At 39.3% G+C, this 24,748-nt stretch overlaps 1 protein-coding gene across 1 annotated transcript in view; it reads left to right on the forward strand.

Moving 5' to 3' along the window:
* The first annotated feature begins 3,487 nt into the window (after window positions 1-3,487).
* Window positions 3,488-24,748, forward strand: part of mtor (mechanistic target of rapamycin kinase) — a 121,470-nt gene continuing 100,209 nt past the window's right edge. Inside the window, exons 1-18 of the mRNA XM_042491148.2 lie at window positions 3,488-3,682; window positions 4,103-4,245; window positions 4,467-4,575; window positions 5,479-5,711; window positions 7,701-7,901; window positions 8,038-8,172; window positions 8,252-8,527; window positions 9,705-9,813; window positions 10,107-10,290; window positions 10,967-11,095; window positions 11,295-11,539; window positions 13,220-13,429; window positions 13,638-13,843; window positions 14,814-14,936; window positions 16,069-16,152; window positions 17,007-17,099; window positions 17,613-17,747; window positions 19,014-19,143. Of these exons, the coding sequence (XP_042347082.1) occupies window positions 4,117-4,245; window positions 4,467-4,575; window positions 5,479-5,711; window positions 7,701-7,901; window positions 8,038-8,172; window positions 8,252-8,527; window positions 9,705-9,813; window positions 10,107-10,290; window positions 10,967-11,095; window positions 11,295-11,539; window positions 13,220-13,429; window positions 13,638-13,843; window positions 14,814-14,936; window positions 16,069-16,152; window positions 17,007-17,099; window positions 17,613-17,747; window positions 19,014-19,143 (2,731 nt within the window). The 5' untranslated portion in view covers window positions 3,488-3,682; window positions 4,103-4,116. The remainder of the gene's footprint in view (window positions 3,683-4,102; window positions 4,246-4,466; window positions 4,576-5,478; window positions 5,712-7,700; window positions 7,902-8,037; window positions 8,173-8,251; window positions 8,528-9,704; window positions 9,814-10,106; window positions 10,291-10,966; window positions 11,096-11,294; window positions 11,540-13,219; window positions 13,430-13,637; window positions 13,844-14,813; window positions 14,937-16,068; window positions 16,153-17,006; window positions 17,100-17,612; window positions 17,748-19,013; window positions 19,144-24,748) is intronic.

A 24,748-nucleotide genomic window follows, 5' to 3' on the forward strand; every position in this document is an offset into this window, starting at 1 on the left:
TATTATGAGGACGTTACATTTTTAGATTGCTGCTGCCTCATTCTACTTAACTTAGATGTCTGTCCTTGTTAGTGGACACTTTTCTGTGCCATCTAGTGGTAGCAATAGAACAATACACCAATCTATGTAAAAAGTTGACAGCTGATCCCAACATGAAAAGGACAAGGTACAAGACCTGATTAAATTTTATGGTTGAAACTTGTTTAATTATATTTAGTTTGTGTTATTTGTAATGTGATATAGTGTACAAATTTGACCAATGTTTGTAACAGTACAAGCTTAGACCCTGTCAACCAGAAGGTACCCATTTGAGGACTTAGGGACTTTATTATTGTCTTGTAGGAAGACATATCACAGCATTTCACACAGACCAATGAGGTGTGACAGACTTTCCTGTAAACAAAAAGGAAATTCTTAGATTGTAGAATGGAGCAAGAAAAATGCATGCAAAGACACAAAATGAACATATTACAGGGCTTTTAAATAAATTGGATTATTTGCGATTTTGCTTTACACAGCCATGCTCAGGCATCAAAATGTATAACAGTTTTTGACTTGAACTCTGACCCCCCCCTTAACTCATAGATATTCAAAACATTAAACAAATGTTGCTTTGTTTGCAATTTTATTTTTAGACAATTGGGTTTCAGGCATTGAAATGATCATTTTTGGACTTTTTTTCTTTCTTTTTTTTTCCAGAACCCAGATACTGTTAAAAGAAAATGCCATAGGACAAATCAAAATGCATATATAAAGAAAGCTGAGGTCTCAGGGAGTTATAGCTTGGATTTTTTATATCCTACTACTCCCACTTTTGCATGGGACCTGCAGGAGCTACCTAATGGACCACTCATGTCCCCCAGACCCCAGGTGGGGAACCACTGAGTCACTGAATGAGTGAATGAGATGTTTGCTTACCAGACAAAACATCTATCATGCCATGACCTCAACCTAATGATGGCAGGAGTGTTAAAGGAGATGGTGATTATTGTTCATTTTTGATGACACATTTGACATTTAGGGTTCAGTTTCCTCCACGTGAGAAATAAGAGGGTCTAATTGGTGTGTTGCATTGTGGTAAATGCCAGTGTTCAGACCACATGCAGTCAGGCATGTTCCTCAAAGCTGGCTGTTTACCTGGAGAGTGTCTCCCCCTCTTGGCTGAAAATGATTACTGTAAGAAAAAAAACATACCTATACATACCTGTATATGAGCACGTTTTACATATTCATTTGCCATTAGGTCATTAAATGCCAGTTTAGTTAGTTTCATGTCTTGTGTAGAGGCTCAGTGCCATTTAAGAGGCCTATGTTCACTTCTTGCATCCTTGTAGTACATGAACACCTTGCTTTTAAATGGTCACAATGTTGTTAAATACAGAACAACAAATTGTTTTAATGCGTTCTCAACTTAACTCAACATATTTTTTTAAAATCCTTACACCTTACAGATTCTAGTAACTGAACAAGGTAACTACAATCACTTGTGAGATTTTTTGTAACTGGTATGCTGCCTTTGTATTTTTTTAAATTAATTCTTATATTTGTTTAATGAGTCTGATTGTTCTTTTTTCTGTTTTAAATTTTAGAATCTTTATGATTGACAATGACGGAACATAGCCAACTACGAATTGCATAATCCAAAATGAATAATTTCTCATACACATAACAGTAACACTTTTGACTTGGACTTGACTGTGTGTTAATTTGCTGAGCCTCAATCTGTTGCACTACAGTCAGCCGTCTGTTGGATGTGATCTCTTTTGGGATGATCGCATCTCTTCTCATCCTATTTCTTTGATTTGGATTGTCCTTCAAATGAACCATGTGGGTAAAGACATTTTTACCAGGGGCCATACTAACCTGCAGGGGTGCCCTGGGTTAAAAAAGTAAGATGCTGCCGGGCCCCAGTTAATCGTGCATTCCTCCTACTTTCTCAGGTGTTCTGAATGGTAGTTTATATAGAATATATGCAACATATACAGGCAAAACTAACACTATAGAGGGCTTAAATGGTTCAGATTTGAAGAAGAAAAACAAGAACAACAACAAGAAAAAAAGATGCTGTTGTCATTTTTTACATACACATAGGGAATACAGACACAAGCATATGCTCTAGTTATGGAGAGACACCAAAATGATGGAACTGCCACATAGCTGGCAGCTCCAAGCAGTTAGGGGTTTAGTTGCCTTGTTCGAGGAGTTGAACTGGCACCTCTTCAACTTCCAGACCACACTCCATAACATGGTCCATGCTGGACTCTAACAAGGCCACCCTCTGGTTCTCAGTCCCTACAGACTGAGTTACTGCTGGCACATTTAAAAACATGACCTCAAGATAATATTCACCTTAAGACTGCAGTCCGACCGATATATCAGTCAGCCGATTTTATCAGCTGATGTTGGCCTCTCACAGACATATCGGTATTGGTGTATATGCTGTCTGATATGTACCAATATTAAAAGTTGTTTTTTTTTTGGCATTGGCACTGACTCAAGTAGTGCACGCATACTGCATATGCAAGAAAGAGTGCACAGGTAATGACTTTAATGTTGCTGATAAAGATATAGCTCATTTTAAATGCTTTATCCCAGGTAGTTCATTGATAATACATCATCATTTATAAGTTGATTATATTTTGTATTATCAATCCGAATCTTCAGACTAACTAAAGCAGACAAATAAATGTAGTGCTGCAAAAAGTATAGCTAATATTTCCCTCTGAGATGTAGTGGAGTACAAATGTTGAGTAACATAAAATGGAATACAACCAGGCTATCTCACAATTATCTAAATTTTTATTATAGCAATTCCATGTTCTGTTTCTACCAAGTACTCATTACTGACAGCTACTAATATTTTTGACATTGCAATTCATAATTAATCTGGAAAAAACTGTTTTAAGGGTAAATTAGATGCTACAGTGTGTAAAAAAAGGCATTAAGATAGAGCTTGTTTATCAAAAAAAGGGAAAAAAAATCCCTCCTACAGTGGTTTGGGCTAAACCAGGCATGTCAGCCCTCAAACCAATTTTAAATGGTCTTTGGTTATACCTTCAAAATATACTATATGTGGCCCTCCACACAAAATTAGTTAATTACTTTGCCTTTTGCACGCATGCAGACATGGCCACAGCAGAGAGGCGTAAATTCAACATTTTCAATTGTTGCATTTGTATGGAATTTAATTTTTTTTTTTTACCTATTTGATGTGAGAAGCAGGTGTCCCCCGGGCATCTTTCATATTATCTAATCTGGCCCCCATTCAAAACTTAACCCCAAATCCTAAAAACGCCCCTGTGTGGCGTTACTAACTTGTTCATACTAATTATACGAGTAAAACGTGCAATATTTCTCTTTAGAAATATGATAATGTTTCTTTTTGGAATGTAGAGTAATAAAGTAAAATACAAATGTTCAAGTAAAGTGTCGTACCAGCGGTATCTCAAAACTCTATTCAAGGACAGTTGAGCGACCTGCGCTCGGCTCTGCGCACGATACTCAACGCAACACAGCGCTCGTGAAGTTTTTCTTCCTGTACCCTGCTCGAGACGGTCCAGCTTAAAAATTGCGATAGCACAACTAGTTAACATTCCCCGGTGTTAGCCAGATAGTCGTACAATGAGAGATATTCTGCAAGAGCCGAAAAACAATTAAGTTCCCGACATATGAAAAGAAACACGTAAGTGCTACAAAGCGACTTTTACTGGCGTGCTAACGCTTTGCTACAGTAGCTTAGCACTAGCTAACATTAGCTAAACAAAACCAGCATGAGACACTCATGAGGCTCTGAATTAGCCTGGAACTGAACTACACCACTTGGACTTGCCAGTTGTGTATAAGTGGTGCTAGTTTAGTATGCTGTCTCTGTTGTGTGTTGCTAATAGCAGGTTGGACAATGATATTCACAAGCTAACCAGACACGTTAGCTAGCTGGAACGTTAGCTAACAACAACATTGACCTGTATAAAGTACACAACTCAGGACATATATACAGTCTTTCCAAGTATAGCGTTTAAACTTGTTGTGCTTCTTCTGTGTTGCATCGCTTTTGATAACCCAGAACAGTTTTACTGAAGGGATATCTATTGTTTCTTTGCAGATTTGGCCATCCAAATGGTGATCATGTCAGGCACAGCCACTGTGCTGCAACAGTTTGTCAGTGGGCTGAAGAGCAGAAATGAAGACACCAGAGCAAAATCTGCCAAAGATCTGCAGCACTATGTGACTACAGAGCTTAGAGAGGTAACAGCAGAAATGAACATGGCCATAAGAACATCACTCCTCTACTGATTGAGTGTTGTAGCCCATAGAAATGTAGACTAATCAGCTGTTTGCACTGTTTCATGAGTGGATATGAAGACTTTCTAAACACCTAGGGTTTTACTTTGTTGTACATGTTACAGTCACCAATTTAGCCTTTTCTGTTTATATTTTTTGTGGTACTGGTGTTGTGTCTTCCACAGTTAAGCCAAGACGAAGCCACTACATTCTATGATGAGTTAAACCATCACATATTTGAGCTGGTATCCAGCTCTGATGTGAATGAGAAGAAAGGAGGAATTCTCGCCATAGGTAAACAAAAAATGTTTGATTTGATTGTATGTGTCACTTTCGTGATATTGATATGTGTACAATTATCATATCACGCCTTTGTGATATGCTGCAAATCGTAAACACTTTCCCCATTGATTAATGGCAATATTAATGATTAATTAATAGATTTATTGTTATTTGAAAAAAACGTATTTCAAACAATACTATATAGATAGGAATATATTGCATGTAATATGACTGCATTTTATAGTTTTATGATTGATCAATTGAGTTTCACATGTTCAATCAAATTTTTAATGGCCGATTAATTGATCATTGATTATTTGATATCATCCCTACTGCAAATCAGTTTCAACACAGGGACAAATAAAGTATCTATCTATTGGGGTCACCTGCTATTGGTTTTACAGGGCCAATACTATTACTGATTATCAGTACTAAATGAAACTGATAATCGATATTTGGAACCAGTACATTCATTTACATAAAAATGAAGCAAACCCCCCTTTCATAAAGTTGCGGAGAAATTTAAATAAAAAATGAATGAATACAAATAGCTCCCTGAGGTTTTACAAAGTAAAAGTTCCTCCCATGCTGACACTTTTTTTGCATGTATTTTAGACGGACTTCCCTGTGGTTGGTTGAGTGGATTTAACATGCTTTTTCATTATTTCTATTAGCAATCATTAAAATAAAACACTGATGCAGATAATAAGCAAAATGCCAAATATCGCCTCCGATATTCGGCCAGGCCAATAATCTGTCGACCCCTACTATCTTTAAAGGCTGACTTGCCTGATTTACATGAGTTTAATTTTGACTCTTGATTTGCTTAAGGTCTGATGAAATTAGCTTGCGATAAGTTACTGCCCTGTACATATATCATATAAAAATGTGTAAAATGTCAATGGTTTGTTTCAGTGAGTCTGATTGGAGTCGAGGGAGGCAATGCCACCAGGATCAGCCGCTTTGCAAACTACCTGCGCAACCTGCTCCCCTCCAGCGACCCTGTGGTCATGGAGATGGCCTCTAAAGCCATGGGCCACCTGTCTATGGCGGGGGACACCTTTACTGCTGAGTATGTGGAGTTTGAGGTGAAGAGGGCTCTGGAGTGGCTGGGAGCAGACAGGAATGAAGGCAGACGCCACGCTGCAGTAAGTGAAGAGCAGAAAACTGGGACTGTGCTGTTTGTTGTTGAAATACCACCACGTCTTTGTGGTGTTTATGTTTGGTGGAGATGGGGGCATTGGACAGTTTGGTTTAGAATATTACCTTGTATAGATGTTGACTTTTTCATTTTTACTTTGTGAAGCAGCATTTGGCACATTTGTGGCTGGTCTAGCTTTCCATTGCAGTTTAGGGATACTGTAGAAGTTGCTACTAAAGGCAAAGTAACCCCTTATTTGCTTTCCAAAATATAAAAACATGATTTTTTGCAGAAAGATATCTTTTTGGAAGCTACTCACATTTTGTCGATGTCAAAATACAAACTTAATAATTTTATTTTAATAACAAGAAAATGCAGATATGACTGAGCTTGTCAGTGATTGAACAGTAGATTTATGTAAGTACTAAAAGTTTCTCTCACAAAATTGCACTCTGACCTTTTTTATCTTGTTTGCAATTATTCTCTGATGCAGTGAGGTGTCTGTTATGAAAACCCTAAACAAAGTGGGATATAGTTAGCTTGAAATTTTTAAATATGTGGTATTGGTTTTGAGATGATACAAGAGTAAGTGTCAGATCTGCTCTCTACTAAAGGAAAAATGATTGCTGATGTTTCTGTGGACAGCTTTTCATGCTGACTCTGTGCAGACATCAGGGGGCTGTACCACAAAGCCAGATTAGTGGCTTAGCGAGGTATGTTGAGTCTAAAGTCAGTTTTTTCCGTCCTACAAAGGTGGCTCTCTTTTAAACGGGTTAGATCGCCATGGTCACTTACGTGGCAAACTAAACCTGGTCGGGAGCAGGGTATGTTCCGAGTTTCGTCTTGAAATCAGCTGAAAAGTGCTTTTGATGACTTTGAGAAGTGTCACTGTAATCAGTGTCAGTGCATGAGCAACACAGATTCTCAGCAGAGAGAAGAGGATATAAACACACTTTATTAGCCGTAATGTTGCATAAATTCTACCAAATTAAGCTGTTCAGTTACAGTATCGCTTACTGTATGTGTCACGTCATTTTTTTTTTTTTTTTACACGGGAACCTACAGTTTATCAATAATGCTGAAAATATGAACAAGAATATTAGTTACTTTATTCACACGGTTGTTTTTGCTCTCAGTGGATTACTGAATGTGTTTACACTGTTGGTCCATTACAGCTCATAGATTAGTCTATTGGTGTTTATCACAGATAATATTCAATCGGTAAAATTAATTTCTCTATGATTTGCCCAAAAGCTAAAGCAATTTATGTCTCCCGAATGTCACAGTGTCAGACCTAGATAAAGTTCTTGATCATAATATATAAATCTCCTGTAGCAAGTTTTAAGTTTTAGAGCTGCAGCTGTGCAGCTGTCACAGTAGAAATTATAGCAGAGTGATAAATTAAAGTTTATGCCAGCTTTTCTCTCTATCCTTATTTTAAGTGTTGTTTTGAACGGTGATGCTTTTTAATACTTTTCAAAGGCAGAAGTAGGCATCATTCGATCAATCATTTTTAAGTGTCAAATGATATGCTGAATGCGTCATTTGACTTATTTTATGAGAACGCACACATAGCCTGAAACGGAAAGCCAGAGTTAACAAGGACAGTAAATGACCACCTTGGTGGTACCTGTGAACCCTGAGCGGCTTTAGGGTTTTTCGATCCTTCTCAGTCAAAGGGAGCATGGCTATGTTAAATGGGATTCGTGTTACGGACCCCTGGAGAAAGGATGAAAATATTTGAGGCCACTAAATGGGCATGAATGCTGCTATTAACCTTTCAAGTTTTGATTTGTTTGTGTTAGATTGTTCAATTTGTTGCCAAAGAAACAGGGCAAACTATGCTGTCTCCATTAGTTGGATGACATCTGAAAGCACAGTCCTAACATACAGTATTATACAGTATTGTACAGTATAACGTACAGTATTTACACTGTGAAGAAGTAAGGCCAAGGAATTAAAGATGAGCCTTGAAAGGATTTCCTGTCTTTCCCAGGTGTTGGTGTTGAGGGAGCTGGCTGTGAGTGCGCCCACTTTCTTCTTTCAGCAAGTTCAGCCTTTCTTTGACAACATCTTCTACGCAGTATGGGACCCCAAGCAGGCCATCCGAGAAGGCGCTGTATCTGCACTGCGAGCCTGTCTCATCCTCACCACACAGAGGGAGACCAAGGAAATGCAGAAACCACAGTGGTACAAAGTAAGATATTCCACTGTATTATGGCAAATTGTTTTTTGTTCCCAAAGACGTGTTTTTCTTGAGTACATGACTTTAACAGAGTAAAGTTTTTGTAATTGGCAACATGAGTGTTTGTCTTTTTTTCACCTTGTAACAGCAAACCTTCGAGGAGGCAGAGAAAGGCTTTGATGAGACTTTGGCCAAAGAGAAAGGGATGAATCGTGACGACAGGGTCCACGGGGCCCTTCTGATCCTGAATGAGCTGGTTCGCATCAGCAGCATGGAGGGAGAGGTGAGTGCTGAATTGCCTGCGGAAACATTCTCACATCCACAAGCAAAACGTTCCCCTCACTGTCTCGTCTCTACGACAGCGTATGCGTGAGGAGATGGAGGAGATCACCCAGCAGCAGCTGGTCCATGATAAGTACTGCAAGGAGCTGATGGGTTTTGGAACCAAGCCCCGGCACATCACACCCTTCACCAGCTTCCAGTCGGTGCAGCCACAGCAGTCAAACGCTCTCCTGGGCCTGCTGGGCTACAGCACGCCTCAGGGCTTCCTCAGCTTCGGAGCCACGCCTGTACCTGCCAAAACCTCGCTGGTGGAGAGTCGATACTGCCGGGAGCTGATGGAGGAGCGATTTGACCAGGTAGATTTTTTTTCATAAATTCTGCTTCCTAAACTTGTCATGATGGGAATCCAAGAAGTAAAATCTCACATGCAGAGTGAGAAATGCAAAATTGACAAGAAAATCATTCAGAAATGCCAGATATTTCCCACTTCTGTTAAACCAAAGAGATAACTTTAAGACAATATAATATATTCATTGTTTTTCGTGTGTTTCACTCTAAGAAGGGTTGTGAAATCAACCCTGATGTAAATAATTTCACCTTTTCACTGGATAAAAAAACCCTAATTTTGTTGTGTATTACAGTAAACATTCTGGCAATATAAAATTATCCTTAGTCAATTTTTGTTATTGGAATATTGGTCCTATACTTCAATCCAAATGGCATTAAAAAAGTCTTACAAAGTCTTAAATCTAACGTGCCTTAAGCTGCAGGAACCCTGAAGTCCCACTTAGACACTTTCAGCCATACCAGTTAGCAACAGGTGCTGAGGTTAGCTCAACAAGCTGATTGGTGTTTGAGTAAGTCACATTATTGCGAGAATATGAATTGTCGGAGCTGGAAGACCCATCTGCGGGTTCCCAGTCAGCCACAACAGCAACGGAGAGAGAGATGAGAGATGAGAGATGAGATGAGGGTGGTGTGTCAGTGTTGCTTCGCTATGGTAAGCTCTGTAAATGGAAATAGGCCAACACTCATTAGACCAGGATGAAAAATGTTAGGATGCTTTAAATGTATAATTAGAGCTGCAGTGAAAGTAATTAAACACTTCTCCTAATGCACAAGTTTTATTTTTTATTATTTTATGCATTGTGGTATTTTCAGTTTCACAGCAAAAGAGATGCTTTTTAGCTTTGTAGCCTCTTGACCTGTTATCTCTTGGGAAGGTGTTTGTAAGTGTTTGTTCACTGTTTGCACAGACGTGTTAAAATGCTCCTTTTTTATATAATGAAAATAGTTTACCAAAGTTAGCAGTGGGTGATCTGTTACCTTGGTAACCCCAATTTCATAACAATCTGTTCAAATTAAATGAAAAGAAACATATTATATTTGGGTTTTCGTTGCCTGCTGTAATGAACTCGCACTGCCATGCATTTTTACACCCCTCGTGTGATAAAAACATGTCCTATTTTTTTAATAAATGCGTCAATAGAGAGTGAGAGCACTTTAAAACTTTTTATTATTTGCTTTGTCCAGGTGTGTCGGTGGGTGCTGAAATACAAAACCAGTAAAAACCCTCTGATCCAGATGACCATCCTCAACCTGCTTCCACGCCTGGCTGCCTTCCAGCCACATACATTTACAGGTGAGACAAGTTTATGTTTGAATGCAATGTAAGATCCAGCTGAATTCATCTTTAACAGTAACATGCAGCCCTGCATTCTTTCCCGTTATTATATCATCTTGACTTTTTGGTGGTTATAGACAAGAGATGTGATGTGATCATGACCAGCTGATGACAAGCTGTTTGGTCTCCTCTGTCCTCATATCAATGCACTTTGTTGTTATAAATTGTTTATAGTCTCTCCCAGTCAGCTGTTTTATGCCCTAAATCTCTGTTTAACCATATGTTTTGTGGTTGTTTCTTCTGCTGTGTAGACCAGTATCTGTCAGACACTATGGGCTACCTGCTGGCCTGTCTGAAGAAGGAGAAGGAAAGGACAGCAGCTTTCCAGGCTCTGGGGCTTCTGGTGGTGGCTGTCAGGGCAGAAATCCAACCATACCTCACAAAGATCCTTGAGATCATCAAGGCTGCCCTGCCACCTAAGGACTTTGCACACAAGTCAGTATTTTTTTTCTTCTCTCTTTATGAGATTCAAAATAAACAATTGTACAAAATCAGCATAAGTAGAAAGAAAGTAAAACCACCTTCTTCTTTCCCCATTCCACCAATTTTCCCTTCTCATCTCCCAATTCCCCAACCCCTCGTTCCCACCTTGGTAGCCTACTACTGTCAAAAATAAAATAAAGCAATGATAGCAATCCTAACACACAAGATTACACAAGCAATGCACAACTGAATAAATAAATGACGGAAATCAAATTCTAAGAATTGCTATAAATATATAGCCAAAAAAAGAGAGAAAAAAACCTAAATGCTTTACACTCCCACACACCCAAATTGACCAAATTCAGCGATCTTTCTCTTTAAAGTAGGTCTTATCTTTTCTAGTTTGGATGGAACACAAGTCTGTAATTGAATACATGGCATTAGCTCTAACAGTTTGTAGTCTCTGTATACTATAAATTATATTTCTTCATATTTATATCGTGATATGCTTGATTTGTCACTTTATTTTGCTGTGTTTCAATAGCTATTGTTACGACACAGTTTTATTTCACTTCATTTTTCTCAATCTCCAATTGCTAGGGTCATTTGTGTTAGACTTGTTTAAAAATAATTTTGGGATACTGGTGCTTGTTTTTTAAAAAAACTCTCTGGTCTTTTATGTGTGCAGGAGACAGAAGACCATGCAGGTAGATGCCACAGTGTTCACCTGTATCAGCATGCTTTCCAGAGCCATGGGTCCCAGCATCCAACCAGACATCAAGGAGCTGCTGGAGCCTATGCTGGCTGTGGGCCTCAGGTAGGACAGAAATGGATTTCTGTGGGGCTGGGTTCATGCAAATAGCAGAGTTTAAATCCGCAGTTTGACTCATGCTGCTTGCACAGTTATGTTTTAAGTTTTTTTGTTGATAAATATACAGCAACACACTTCTTTGTCCACATCTGAAGATGAAAACAATGATATTGGGTTGTTTGTCCATTTTGTCCTGTTCATCTAGTCCTGCATTGACAGCAGTGCTGTACGACCTGAGCCGTCAAATACCCCAGTTGAAGAAGGACATCCAGGATGGCCTGCTGAAGATGCTTTCTCTGGTTTTGATGCACAAGCCGCTGCGTCACCCCGGCATGCCCAAAGGCCTGGCTCACCAGCTGGCCTCACCAAGCCTCACAAACATCCCCGAGGCCAGTGATGTAGGCAGCATCACACTAGCCCTACGCACACTGGGCAGCTTTGAGTTTGAAGGTAAGAACATTGCAAAAGACACAGCATTAAAGCAGAGCTATCATATTTTATTTTTATGTCTATCTCTGCCAGGCCTAAGCGTGGAAGGGGTCATGTGTTTGCTTGTGTGTGTGGGTGTGTACGTGAGGGAGTGTATGCATGTAATAGTGTGTGTATCTCTATTTCTGCAGCTAATTTTGCAAACTACTCGACCAATCAGCCTAATATTTTGTGTTCACATTTATGACAACAGACATCCATAGAAAAGTTTAGTCTCATTTGTAAGTGAAACATCTGCAAATTCAATAAATTCATACCTGATATGTTATGATCCACTAAAGTAAGGCACAATACAAGATAAATAAATCGCAATTTTGTATCCTCGCCACCATCTTGACTATAAGAGAGCCGTGAGGGACAATTCCACCGGGCGCAGCTGCGGCACTTACTACTAACTTACTAGGAGGGATTCAGAAGTATAGAGTTTTGACTGCCAAACTTTGTGGACTTGCAGATTTAGTTAATTTGGTCCTTTTTTCCTCGATATTTGTGCTTGTGCCTTCAGAAAGTGAGAAGTCTGCATAGTTAAATGGTTCTTTTTGGGTGTATTTTAATTGTGTTTGTTGTTTTTATTTTCTCCTTTGTTGTGCTGTAGCCTGCAGACAAAGTTCATGCTATTAAAAGTCCAGTTATAAATGCATGGATTAAAGGTTTGTGGCTATGCTTTAGTTAATAAAAATACATTCATTCTCATAATTATATTGTATCTTCTGAAATGTGCTGCAGCACTGCTGCTGTAATTACATGAATTATCTGGAGTGGCCCCCCTAGCTCAGGCAGTCAGAACGTCGCCGCCTGCTGGAGATCTGCATTCCACTGAGTGCACTTTTCTGGTTTTGTAGGAAACAGGGAGGGAGAACTTACACTGAAAAACATCCACAGACCCCCAAATCTGTTGTAATGCACCAAACTCCATTGATCTTAAATTTGGTTCTGCCTGTTGAGAAAAATGATGGGTTTGAATGTAGGCATTCCAGCCCTAAAAAACCCCATAAAGCATGAAAAGAAACAACTGATATAGAGCCTTGATTCCTACACACTGCACATTCAGTGAAGTTTGTGAAATTTTATTTTAGATTGAAGGCATAAACCAATAGGTATAAAAGTGTAGCCACAAGGGGGGTAGAGTAAATAGTCTGTAAGAAATTGTATTAGTGAAGAAATGGCCGGAGTGATTGTATTGTGGATGTGGAACCATGGAGCCTGACAGCATACCAGCACTAAATCATACAGCAGCCCGGGGTAAAACAATTACTTCTTTGAGGCTTATGTTGTCATCTTGCAGTGAACGGAGGGGCGGCTTTGGCTTTTGGTGCAAAAAACAAGCTGAGGTCAAACTGCACATCTGGACTGCTGTTGTCATGAGTAATGGAATATTTCTGGCTCTTCTTTTAAATAGAAGTTGACCATCTTGCACTGCAGCACACCACTGGACTTCTTAAGAATATTATTATAAAACTGCAAACCAATAGAAATTGAAGCTGAAGCAAGCACTGGAAAGTGCGAAAACACACCTAACCTGCTTTATTATTATCCGTATCACTGCCATAACTTACCCTAAGCTACATCTGTTTAAAAGGTAGTTGTAATGCCGAATCTCCCAGTTGAAGGGATTATTCTAACTCTATGATCTTTCACCAGGACACTCCCTCACCCAGTTCGTGCGCCACTGTGCTGATCACTTCCTGAACAGTGAACACAAGGAGATTCGTATGGAGGCGGCTCGGACGTGCTCACGCCTCCTTACCCCCTCCATCCACCTGATCAGCGGCCATGTTGTCAGCCAGACTGCTGTGCAGGTTGTTGCAGACGTGCTTAGCAAGCTGCTGGTTGTTGGCATCACCGACCCAGGTAACACATGCAAGAACAAATAAGGGAAGGAAGGGGGTGCCATGTGAAAGTGATGAGAACTCAATTTTGCAAAAATCAGGATTCAGTCATAAGAAATGTTGCGTTTATGGCATCTGCTAATAGCCGTAAAGACCTTTAACAATAAAAGCAGTAAGTGTTTTAAGACAGTAAAACTTCCTGACTCTTTCTCTTGTCCGTTCTCCTGCAGATCCAGACATTCGATACTGTGTGCTGGCATCTCTTGATGAGCGCTTTGACGCTCACCTCGCTCAGGCCGAGAACTTGCAGGCGCTGTTTGTTGCACTGAACGATGAGGTGTTTGAGATCAGAGAGCTGGCCATCTGCACAATCGGTCGCCTCAGCAGCATGAACCCTGCCTATGTCATGCCTTTCCTGCGCAAGATGCTCATCCAGGTAGGAAAGACACAACAGTGGTACACGAATTGATTTGTGTTGAAGGTTCTATGTGGATTTTTACTTCACCCCTTAAGAAGGAATTTGGTGTTGTAGCATTAAAAAAAAACACAAAATAAAACACTGGAACAATCTCTTTCAACTCCATATTGGCATGTATTGGCATTTTTGTCCCTCACCCGATTTCATACAGGGCCAGATGTTTGACACTCTGTAGAATAAGTGACACATTTTCATTAATGAAGTTCAAGTTGAGGGTACTGTCTGTCCAATCAGGTTTTAATGTGGGCGTGGCAAAGTAACAACATGGGCATGGAAAAAAGCCATCTGTACTAAAACCTTGTGTCATCGCAATTATATGAAATGCGTTATGCTCGCTTAAGAAAACTCGACGAGTGTAGGGGAGTATGACATTTAGATCACCAGATCCTAAGGTTGGAATTGAATCCGGGACGTTGCGTCTTTATGGGACAGGCTGTAATCATTCACCCACCAAAGTGCTCCTATATGGCTGCTTTGAATCAAATTTTAAATAGAGCATTTGTAAGTGGTTTAAATCTGTTCAAGACATTTGTGAGATTACGTTGTCTTAAAATTCACAAATTGACATGGTTTTTGTGCGGTTATTCCTGTAAATGGAGAGGATGTTAAATAAGGGAAAGGATATTTGATAAAAATATAATATTTAGATTTGTACTATCATGCACATCTGTCAATACATGTTTGATCTGCTTGAAAAGATCACTTGATTGTTGTTTCAATTGGACACCTTTAGATGGCAGCAAAGGTCAATGTATTACACACAGCTTAAACATTCAGAGTATTACTCTGTGAGACTTTATGATGGTTTCTTTTTTATGATGCTGCGTCCATTAACTCTTTTATGTCCACTATGCATTCACCTTTTTATTCCTTACAGAGAGAAATGAGTGTGTTATGCTGAACTCTTGTTTTGAATGTTTCTTTGCAGATCTTAACAGAGTTGGAGCACAGTGGTGTTGGCAGGAACAAAGAGCAGAGCGCTCGTATGCTCGGTCATCTAGTCTCCAACGCCCCCCGCCTCATACGGCCATATATGGAGCCCATCCTCAAGGTACAGTCTAAAAATTCTTCAATGTGAAGGTGTTTGTATGAATGTAAATCCGGCTGTTACTTGAGAGGAGCATGTGTGTTTAGTTGACTCTCTCTGACACATAAAAATCTGCCTGTGGGTTTTGGGAGTTGTACTGCAAGCATGTGATAAAGTTTGATAAAACCTTTTGTTCTTTGAGAGGGAGCTATGTGAAGTTTGTTAAATTTCCTCAACTGATGTCACGTCTGATATGGAGCTAGAGAGAAGTTAGCTTCCCAGACCTCTGTAGCCCGCTTCTCATCTCTGTTTGTGGCCAGTAGTTCGAGCGGCAATTTTCTAAATTTCCCCCTTTTTGAATTCTTTAATTTATTATATAGTTATTTTTATAGTTTATTTGATAGGAACAACAATGCAAATTAACATTTTACATCTTCAGCCTGTAACAAACAAGCTGTACTAACTGATGTTTCACATATAGAGATTATAGCTAGTGCTAGTTTCCAGATTCTGTCCCTAGTTAGGCTTTTAGTAAAGGAAAAGAGAAAAAAAGGAAGATATCAAGATATACAATAATTTGCACACAATAACAGTTGTGTTTAAAAGAAGGAAAAAAGGTAGATGTTTATGTCAAGATTACATAGAATTACAACATGCAGTTACAGTAAAAAAAAAAAGATGAAAAGACAGAAATATCAAGGTTACATACACTTGCAACACTCAACTATAAGACATAAAATAGTTGAAAATGCTCACATCTCTAATCTTAATTTCTGTATGAATTTTATTTCAACTGGTAGTGTGTTCTAAGGAGGTCTTATGACGTGCGATTTTACCGTTGCTACTTGCCGTTCTCCTGGTGTTCCCACCACTATTTTGCCTGCTGATAAATATTCATAAAATAAAATCGCCATACTTTCTGTGGAGGAGTTGCATTGTGGGTTATGTCAGTGCCAGATTTTGACAAGAAATAGGGATTGTGTGGAGAAAAAATAGGCAGTGTCATAGGAGTCCATTGCAAACTGTGTGATCCACTACAGTCTAATTTCCTGAAACCCTTAAAGATTTTTTTTTCTGATTACTATAATTAATAGTAGTCAGTAGGAGCACCGGGGTTCAGTGGCTGAAGTGACACTGTTACCTTTTAATATTGCAGGCTCTCATCCTCAAACTGAAAGACCCAGACCCCAACCCTGGAGTGGTCATTAGTGTGCTTGCGACCATCGGCGAGTTGGCTCAGGTAAGGTTGAATTATGAGTTATATTGATTCTTTAGCTGCTGCAGATTGAAACCCAATAAACCTCAGCAGAATAGTTTACCCAGCACACATAACTGAATTCTTTGAGTCTCTCACTTAACAGTTTTAAAACAAGCAAACAGTTCTGCAATGGAAAGTTGAGAATAGAGCCCCACGCATGGATGTCTGCCTTGATCTGCATAGTCCAGGTGCTTCCATGTTTCCCACAGAGGAGTCAGGAAAGCATAGTTAAAGGCAGGCAGACTGAGCTGTTCAGAGAGAAAGCAGAAGATGATCAGATAGACCAAATGTTCACAGTTGGCTCAGTACAAGAAGAGACAGAAGGCCAGCTGCTCAGGGACCAGAACGGGAACAGACAAGAAAACGTAGAGATACAGACAGAAGCTGTTAAATGCCACATGAACTTGCATGCAGAACAAAAAAATAAAAGATGTTAACAAGCTTAAAGTAAGTATGTGTAGAATTTGAAAATTTCAGATTATGGTAACTCATAGAGGTAGTGTCTGAAAAGATACTGATACTGTAAATGATTCAGCAAAACACCCCCCCCAAACGAATCTGACCCAAATTAGTGCTGTCTGTGTGAAAGCAACACTTTGACAATAAAAAGCTTTCCATCAGAATAATTAAACAAGTACTTTTTATGACAACAAAATTCTAAATATAAGGACTATGGTGAGACACGCTCAGATTGAAACTGTTCTCTGGAATCACTCGTCATCTCAATGTTAATTGTTCAATCCCTTTTAGATTTTAGAACATTTAAGTGACAGTCAATTGGACAGAGTATTAGATTTCCTTGGTTGTGATTGGTTCTCCTGTGCCTACTCTGTCAGGTGAGCGGCCTGGAGATGAGGAAGTGGATGGATGAGCTTTTTCCAATCATCATGGACATGCTGCAGGACTCCTCCTCATTGGCCAAACGACAGGTACGCCAAGAAAATTACCGTCCACCTCATCTGGTTCTAGTTTCCTTTTACTCCAAGTTCTGAAAAATATTTATGTCTTGGGTACAGTAAATACACATCTACTTTAATAAACATTACTAGATGTCACTTCTGGAAACATTTAAAGTCGCTCAGAAAGCTTTTTGAGAGCACTGTGCTTCTAGTATTCCCTGTTTAACCAGGAGTGAACAAAGGCATCGAAGTTTAATCGATGTCAAGGGCAGACAAACAGGAATAATGGTTGCAATTTTTATTTCCATCTATTAATACATAATAAGATGGACATTTAGAATACGATCGAATGAAAATTTGTAACTTTTGTAGCATTTTTTGTAAATCAGGTACATTTTATTACAAGGACATGGTTGGTCTGGCCAGTGGGTACTGTTTAGTTTTGGCTCAGCTGTAAAGTGCATCCCAAACATGCTTCAAGCTTCCCTATCATGTATCTATCCATCATTGTTCAAAGAGAATCTGCGTGTGACTTTCCACCAGGTGGCGCTGTGGACTCTGGGCCAGCAGGTGGCAAGTACAGGTTATGTGGTGGAGCCATACCGCAAGTACCCCTCCCTCCTGGAGGTGCTGCTCAACTTCCTCAAGACAGAGCAAAACCAGGGCATCAGGAGAGAGGTATGCACCCCTCTTTCCCTTTAGGGGTTTCTTAGCAGCAGTGGGAACCCCAACATTGTGTGACTCATTATGGGGCCAGAAACCCGACCTGTCAACATACACTAACCACATTAAGGTCTGTTTGGATGTATAGACTGTGACTGGTGTATTATAATTGCACAAGTACATACTGTATGAAGCTATGCACATTTTCCATCGCTATATGGAACTTTTTCCTTAGTCTTGAACTGTGATGTAAGTGATAATTGTCAAAGTTTCTTCCATCGCCTATTGCATTACGTGGGTCTCAATGAGGGCATTGTCACTATATACGGTGTATTGCACGTGAATATTGGCTGTGGCAACTCTCGCCCTTCCACTATCTGATGAATCTGAAACCCTGTTAAGCCAATTACCCAAAGGGAGTAGCTGGACTAGGCTGACTGTATACTCTGTTCAATAGTCTTTGCACTCCCTGAAGGAACTGTGAACTTTTTACAGTAAGCATTTATGTCAAGCCTGCTTTTGTATGTTGTCATTTTTATGTCAAAGTCTTTTTAGTGTAAAATCATCTCAGCCTGTAGGCCTTGAAGATGGCTCTGCTCACTGTTTACAGAGGACAGCAGCTGGGCTCAGATTTATGGTACTTACTGCAGATTCCAGCGGGGACCCAGAGTCACTGAAAAACAACTATCATAACATCCACAGAGGCTTCTCAAACTACTCATGCAATATGCCTTACATGTCTATTGCTGGTGCTCTTTGTCTAATGTTCCACATAGTCCTCATTAAGACTGATTACTGTTCACATTAGAACCAGTATTGGTTCTGATTTAGATTCAGATTCAGATTCAGATTCAGACAACTTTATTCATCCCAGAAGGGCAATTCAGTTTTACCCCGACCATACACAAACATACAGACAGAAACAAGTAGCTATAGCCAGTAGTAGTATGTCAGAGAGGTTAGTACATGGTCAAAAGATGCATCTTGCACTGGCATCTTGTGTGGGTCCATGCATACTGACTTACACGAGGACCGGGGAGAATAAACGAAAAATTGCTTCAAAATGCTTCAGTACACAAGTTAGTACGTTTTGAATCAGATATGTTTGAAAAACACAAGAAAAAAAATCATTATGGGTCCTTGAAAAGTCATGGGAACGTTTTTAAATTTGGTCCATACAAATGTGTTGGAACCTTGGTTATTGGACATGTCTTTAAGTGGAGGGCAAACCTAGTTCAGTTGAACAATGCTAACTGTGTGTGTGTGCTGTTTGTCCATCAGGCGATCCGTGTACTGGGCCTCCTTGGAGCTCTGGACCCCTACAAGCACAAGGTGAACATTGGCATGATTGACCAATCACGAGACGCCTCTGCCGTCAGTCTCTCTGAGTCCAAGTCCAGTCAGGACTCAGGTAGGCCACTCTCACTAACCACAAATTTGAGAACTGTTTTTATATCATTTTGTACGAAGAGTCAGAATATGGGTTAGTATTTTTTTGCTCTTTTATTAGTATTAGTTCTATTAGTATTTAGAGTCATACAAGTACAGTCATACAAGTAAAGTTTGTCACAGATCAATTGGAAAAAATTACAATATGTGCCCCCCCTCCCACACCCAGCCACCCAATGTTTCTACTCCAATAGAGCCTCACCCCCACTGCACCATTCAACATAGAGTAACATCAGTTGCACAGAAAATTCCAAGTACATATAAACAAATTCAGTTTAACATTGGTAGTAGGTAAGACACAAAATAAATCAATTGAGAATTACAAAATTTACAAAATGTAAAACAAACACAAAACAAGACAAAAAAACAAAAATAAAAAATAATTAAAAAAATTGTAAAATACGACAAAAAAAGGAATCAGTATTATAAAACTGCACTAATAGTATCATTGGAGTCCATTTCTTTTATGTAGGTTGAAAAAGAATATGGACTATTTTAAACTTTTTTTGTGTTCCTCAGAGTTACTGCAGTATTAAATTCTAAACTCTGCAACAGCTGGAAAATCTCGTTTTAAAATCTGACTGTGTGGGTCTATCCACTGCCTTGGGGTGGTTGCTGTGGTTACAGTGTGTTTGTGTGAGCCTGATGGTTAGTATTGTCTTTATATAGAGGTCTTATCCTGGACTTCTCACATTCATCATAATGGAATTTGCCCACACAGTCACACACTTCTAAAAGAGGGGCTGTGAGGTGACTTATTGGAACAAACATCTCCAGTTTTAAAGGTCACAAAACTTATGAAGTGGCAGTTAGCATTTTAGTAGATACATGTAAATGTCATTCAGAAAAGGCATCAGAGATGAGAAACAAGGCATTTGCAGTTGGTCAGCTCCATCTCATTCGTCAGTTCTTGTGCAACGTTTGGATTTATAAAAAAACAGCTAAAGATTGAACTGCCTCCATTTTGTCATGCTCACGAATGATTTAGTGATGCAAAGCAGCTGATGTGAAAAGGATTGAGGGTCACAGATTATACATTTGAAAAAATCAGCTGTATAGCACAGTGATATGCAATATTTTTACGCTTCACTGAATTGATGAAAATGTAATTGTGGAAAATCAAATTGAGAAATGAAACAGTTTGTGCAGGTGTTATCTTTGCACACATTTGCATGTTTAAACATGAATGCACAGACAGAAACCCTACAGTTTGTTACAAGTCAGTGCTGTGGAAAGAGCTGTGAGTGAGACACCTTTTTAGTTATGCAGCAAAATTTTTCTTTGGTCGGAATATGATAGCTCAGGAAAAGATCTAATTTCAATCTTGGTCATTTGAATGGATGAATCTGGCTCACAAAACCAATGTCTGGATTAAACCACTCATGGTTATCTGCAGATCATTAAAAATAGAGCACAGTGAAGCGATATGGCTGCGCATTCAAGACAAAACACAATTTTAGAGGTCTTGCCCGTGCATTTGAAAAGTCAACAGCAGCTATGGCTTTGGGTTTGAGATTTGTTGGAGCCTTCGTTCTTGGGGATCTAATTTCTGCCTTCTGTCTGATCTACACCCAACTAAATCTCCCAGAAAATAAGTGTGTGCCAGTTCAGAGGGAAATGTAACCACGACAACTGCAGTGGGGCCTTTTAGAGTGGAGATATTTCATCTAAAGTGACCCTTAAGACAGACATCTCTTCAAACATCTGTTTTATAGACTCATGATTGTAAATTATGTAAGTCACTTTTTTATGTGTGGGAGTTGATACTAATACATTCCATATTTGCCAAAATGTATAACCATATCAGCTGAATAATTCATCGTCATCATTACACATCAATTGAGTTTTTTATTTTTATTGCTGTTGAAATCTGTTAATTCAATATGTTTGTTGTCACAAACCATGAGAACAAAGCCTGAGCTGTGTGTAACAATACCAGTATCTCAATGGAAAGATAAATTCATCTTAAATACTTAGTAATATCAGATTACAACACTGGGTCCGGTGTCAGATATCTCTAAATTCTTACGTTTTTGCAGGTCTGTGAACAAAGCGCAGGTGAAGCTCCCCATGAGTTCTCTTATTCCTCAGCAGCAGTTTGTGACACACAGGATGGATAATTGATCTGTCCATCCGTTCAGAGCTGATCATATCTGCTCAATGCATGAGAGAAGGAGCTGCTGCAAGTGAATGCAAACTGCAGACCCAGTGTGCCTGACGTTCTGCTGCTACATCTGTGCCCAGAGTGTTGTGCAATGAATGATCGAACGATATATAAATTTCAGCAGCGCTCAAAATGAACGGGCCGGCTCCAAAGTATTGAGTCTTTTTTATGGCAGCAGGTGTTGTGGGTTGCCACAAATAAATAATTGTGTGGGAAACCCTGATGAAAAAATCCACCGGCCAATTATATTCTTACGGACCAAAGTAATAAATTGTCTTTTTGTGTCAAATAATGTTTTTGAAAAAAAAACCATTGTATTGTATTATGAATGCAAATTTAAAAAAGAGGCCAGAGCAAAATTTGAAGCAAAATTATTTTGTTTTTGAACTCATCACTGCAGCCTCAGCATGTGAATAAGTTTCCTCTGGTAGGCAATGATGCATTGTTTATGTTCAGGGTTTGTTTTTTCTGAAAGGTAAGAATGGAAGGAAGCTTTATTGGCTGCTATTGATGTCTGAGGCAATAAAAAGTTTGCCATTTTGGTTTGGACTACAGAGCCTCCATGTTATTAATTTATTACCTTGATTAGTATGGGCACAATGTTAGCTAACAGCAGACCAGCTGCAAGTGATAGTTTAGCGTATCAGCTGATGGCCAGTGTGGTAAAAAGTGCCGCAAAACTGGGAGTGCCTGAGATGGTCAGTTTTGCAGCACCGTTTCAACGTGTGTAAAATACCATCTGTTGTGTGTTCGAGACTCAGACAGCACTGGAGCAGCCAAGGAGCAGCAGAGCAGTGCGCCCCTAAATGACACCAAAATGCAGTGGAGACTCAGCATAGTTTTTTATGACATGACTATTTTGGTGGAAACATTTACCCGCCAGTGTGGCGGATAGCCTTCTGAAGTTTACTCGCTTCATGGAAAAACTACTCTGATTTAGCGCTTAGCGGGTGTTAATTTCAGACCCTGTCTGGGTCATTTTCTTATATACCCTCAGGTTGATTTTGCTCTAAGTGTAAGCAAGGGTATTCATATGAAGTGTGAACAGCCTTAAACTAGGAGCTCAATAGGCAGCATAGTTTTTACTTTCCACAATGTGGAAGAAAAAACAAACTGATGATTTTAGTCTCGAGGTTTTATCAGTAAACACTATAGAGTTTATCCAGATAATGGCACTTATGGAAAGACCATGCTTTCACCGATGACATACTGATTCATCTGCTGTTGACTGTGATAAGCCACAGAAACTCTCATGGTAATTCAGGAGGATTTGATGCACCTTATTATGGATGGAAATTTTTTGATGTAATGATGCTTCAAAATGAAAAGGTTATGCTGTCACTTGAAGGCCATCATCCTCTGGAGATCTCCAAAATTCATGGCAGTAAAAATGGTGAATGCAGGTCTCCACTCGTCTGATCCAGTCATGTGTCTCAGAATGTGATCTTGGACAATATGGTAATAGTTTTACCAGTTTGTACTCTGAGTAAATGGACCGTGACCACGGATTGGAAGCTGTATATCTGTTGGCAGATTCGTCAGGGTCAGTGTCTGGAGCTCTCAGTATGACAGCATGTATTTTGTTACGTGGGAGGTCATTGGCGAGGCCCGTCTCCTCACATGACTTCAAATGAGAGCAATCACATCACTATAGAACTTCAGGGTCATAAAACTAGTGAAATGATGCGTATTCCCTCTTAGTAGGTTGCTGTATTTACATCTGGTATTATGGCTCGGAAACACTTGAGTTTTTTTGCCTTCACAGCTGAAGCCTGAATTACTACAGCACTGCTGCCTCACTTAGTGACTCTGATGCCTGTTTGTAGGCTGTAAAGATGCAGATGTGTAGCCATCGATCACCGTCATTAATCTAGACTTGGTGAAGGCCGGAATAATAAAAGCTTCAAAGCTACCCTCTTTAGCCTGTAAGCTCTGTGCCAATCTGTTTTGTCTACAGTCCAGAGTCTTTCAGGAGACAACTGGAGCAGCTGAAACTGCACTCCTGCAGAAGGCCAGTGAAACGCTGAATACCAGACGTCGTTATTCTCAGATGCCTTGTAAAACTCAATAGCTCAGTAAAAAATAAATGGACAGACTGACCCCATTTGCATGGCCTGTCAGAAAACACATTAATAAAATTACTTATTTAAAAAAGAAATGTGGATTATAAATTTTAAAAGGACCACCACTGCTTTGTTTCTTGTTTTAAGGTTGTGTATGTGACATTCTGAGCTTTAATATAGCAGCGAATCACTATTTGCTTTGTAAAGATAAAGAGGAGTAAGGGTGTCCTGAGCCCTGAGCCACCTCCATGTTGAGAACCATATGCAGACAACTCATGCGCTTTAAATTGTACATAGAGCCCATTAAAAAAACACATAGAACTGTGCTCTCTTAATTTTGGCCACAGCTGCCTAATCCCTCATGTGGCTCTGCTTTACTAAAAGGTGATTCTGAAGTGGCTTACTACAGATGGCAACCGCTCTAATTTTTTGAGTAAAGGTGATAATTAGAGGATGTTTAGACTAAAAATGGCACAATTTGAAACACCTTTGAGTTGTACACGTATTCATGAGTTTGAAGGTTTATCAGACACCAGAACACGCCACAGCTTTTTAAAATACAGCGGGACAGGATTTTAACTAGGGATGCATGATAATATTGTTACGTCATCGGTATCAGCAGATATTGGCTTTAAAATGTAATGTTGGAATCAGCCATCATGCTGATTTCTGCTACACATACTTTTTTTTTTAATTGACTATGTTAATGTACTAAACATCAACCTTAAGTTGAAGTATTTTTCTTAATTTTCATAATGAATTACACATATTGAAAAGCAATGTATTTTACATCTCCATCTGCTGTTGGGCCATCATGAAAAGTGCATGCATAATATGATGTTAATTTTCACTACAGAAGAGATTTGATGATCATTAAAATTAGGTGCAGAAGAAGTGGATATATCATTATCGGTACTGGTGATTTGCCATATGCGTTGTTATATTTTGTTATACCAGATACTGGCAAAAAATCCATTATCCTGCATCCATCATTTTTACAACTCTCTCATGTTATTTTCCTTTTGGCGATTGCAAAGTGACCAAACTATTACTCTTCCTGTTCCAACAATCAAGGATGTGAGCTTGCAGTGATGTTGCATTGTGTTTTGCCATTTTTCCTTTGCATAAGTTATCTGAACTTTGCCCTGCAATTAATGCAAATTTTGGGTGTTATATTGACTTGGATTTGTCTTTCTAGTACTCTGATCACTCAAAGTGATTTTAGACTACACATTTACACACACATTCTCATATTGGTGTCTGAGACTGCTCTACAAAGTCCCTCCTGCTCATCAGTTAAACATTCTCATGCGGCTGGCTTTATTTTGGAGTTGGGTGTC

Source organism: Plectropomus leopardus, chromosome 9 (genome assembly GCF_026936395.1).
Source record: "Plectropomus leopardus strain MGB_pleo_1.0 chromosome 9, ASM2693639v1, whole genome shotgun sequence".
NCBI classification, from domain to species: Eukaryota; Metazoa; Chordata; class Actinopteri; order Perciformes; family Serranidae; genus Plectropomus; species Plectropomus leopardus.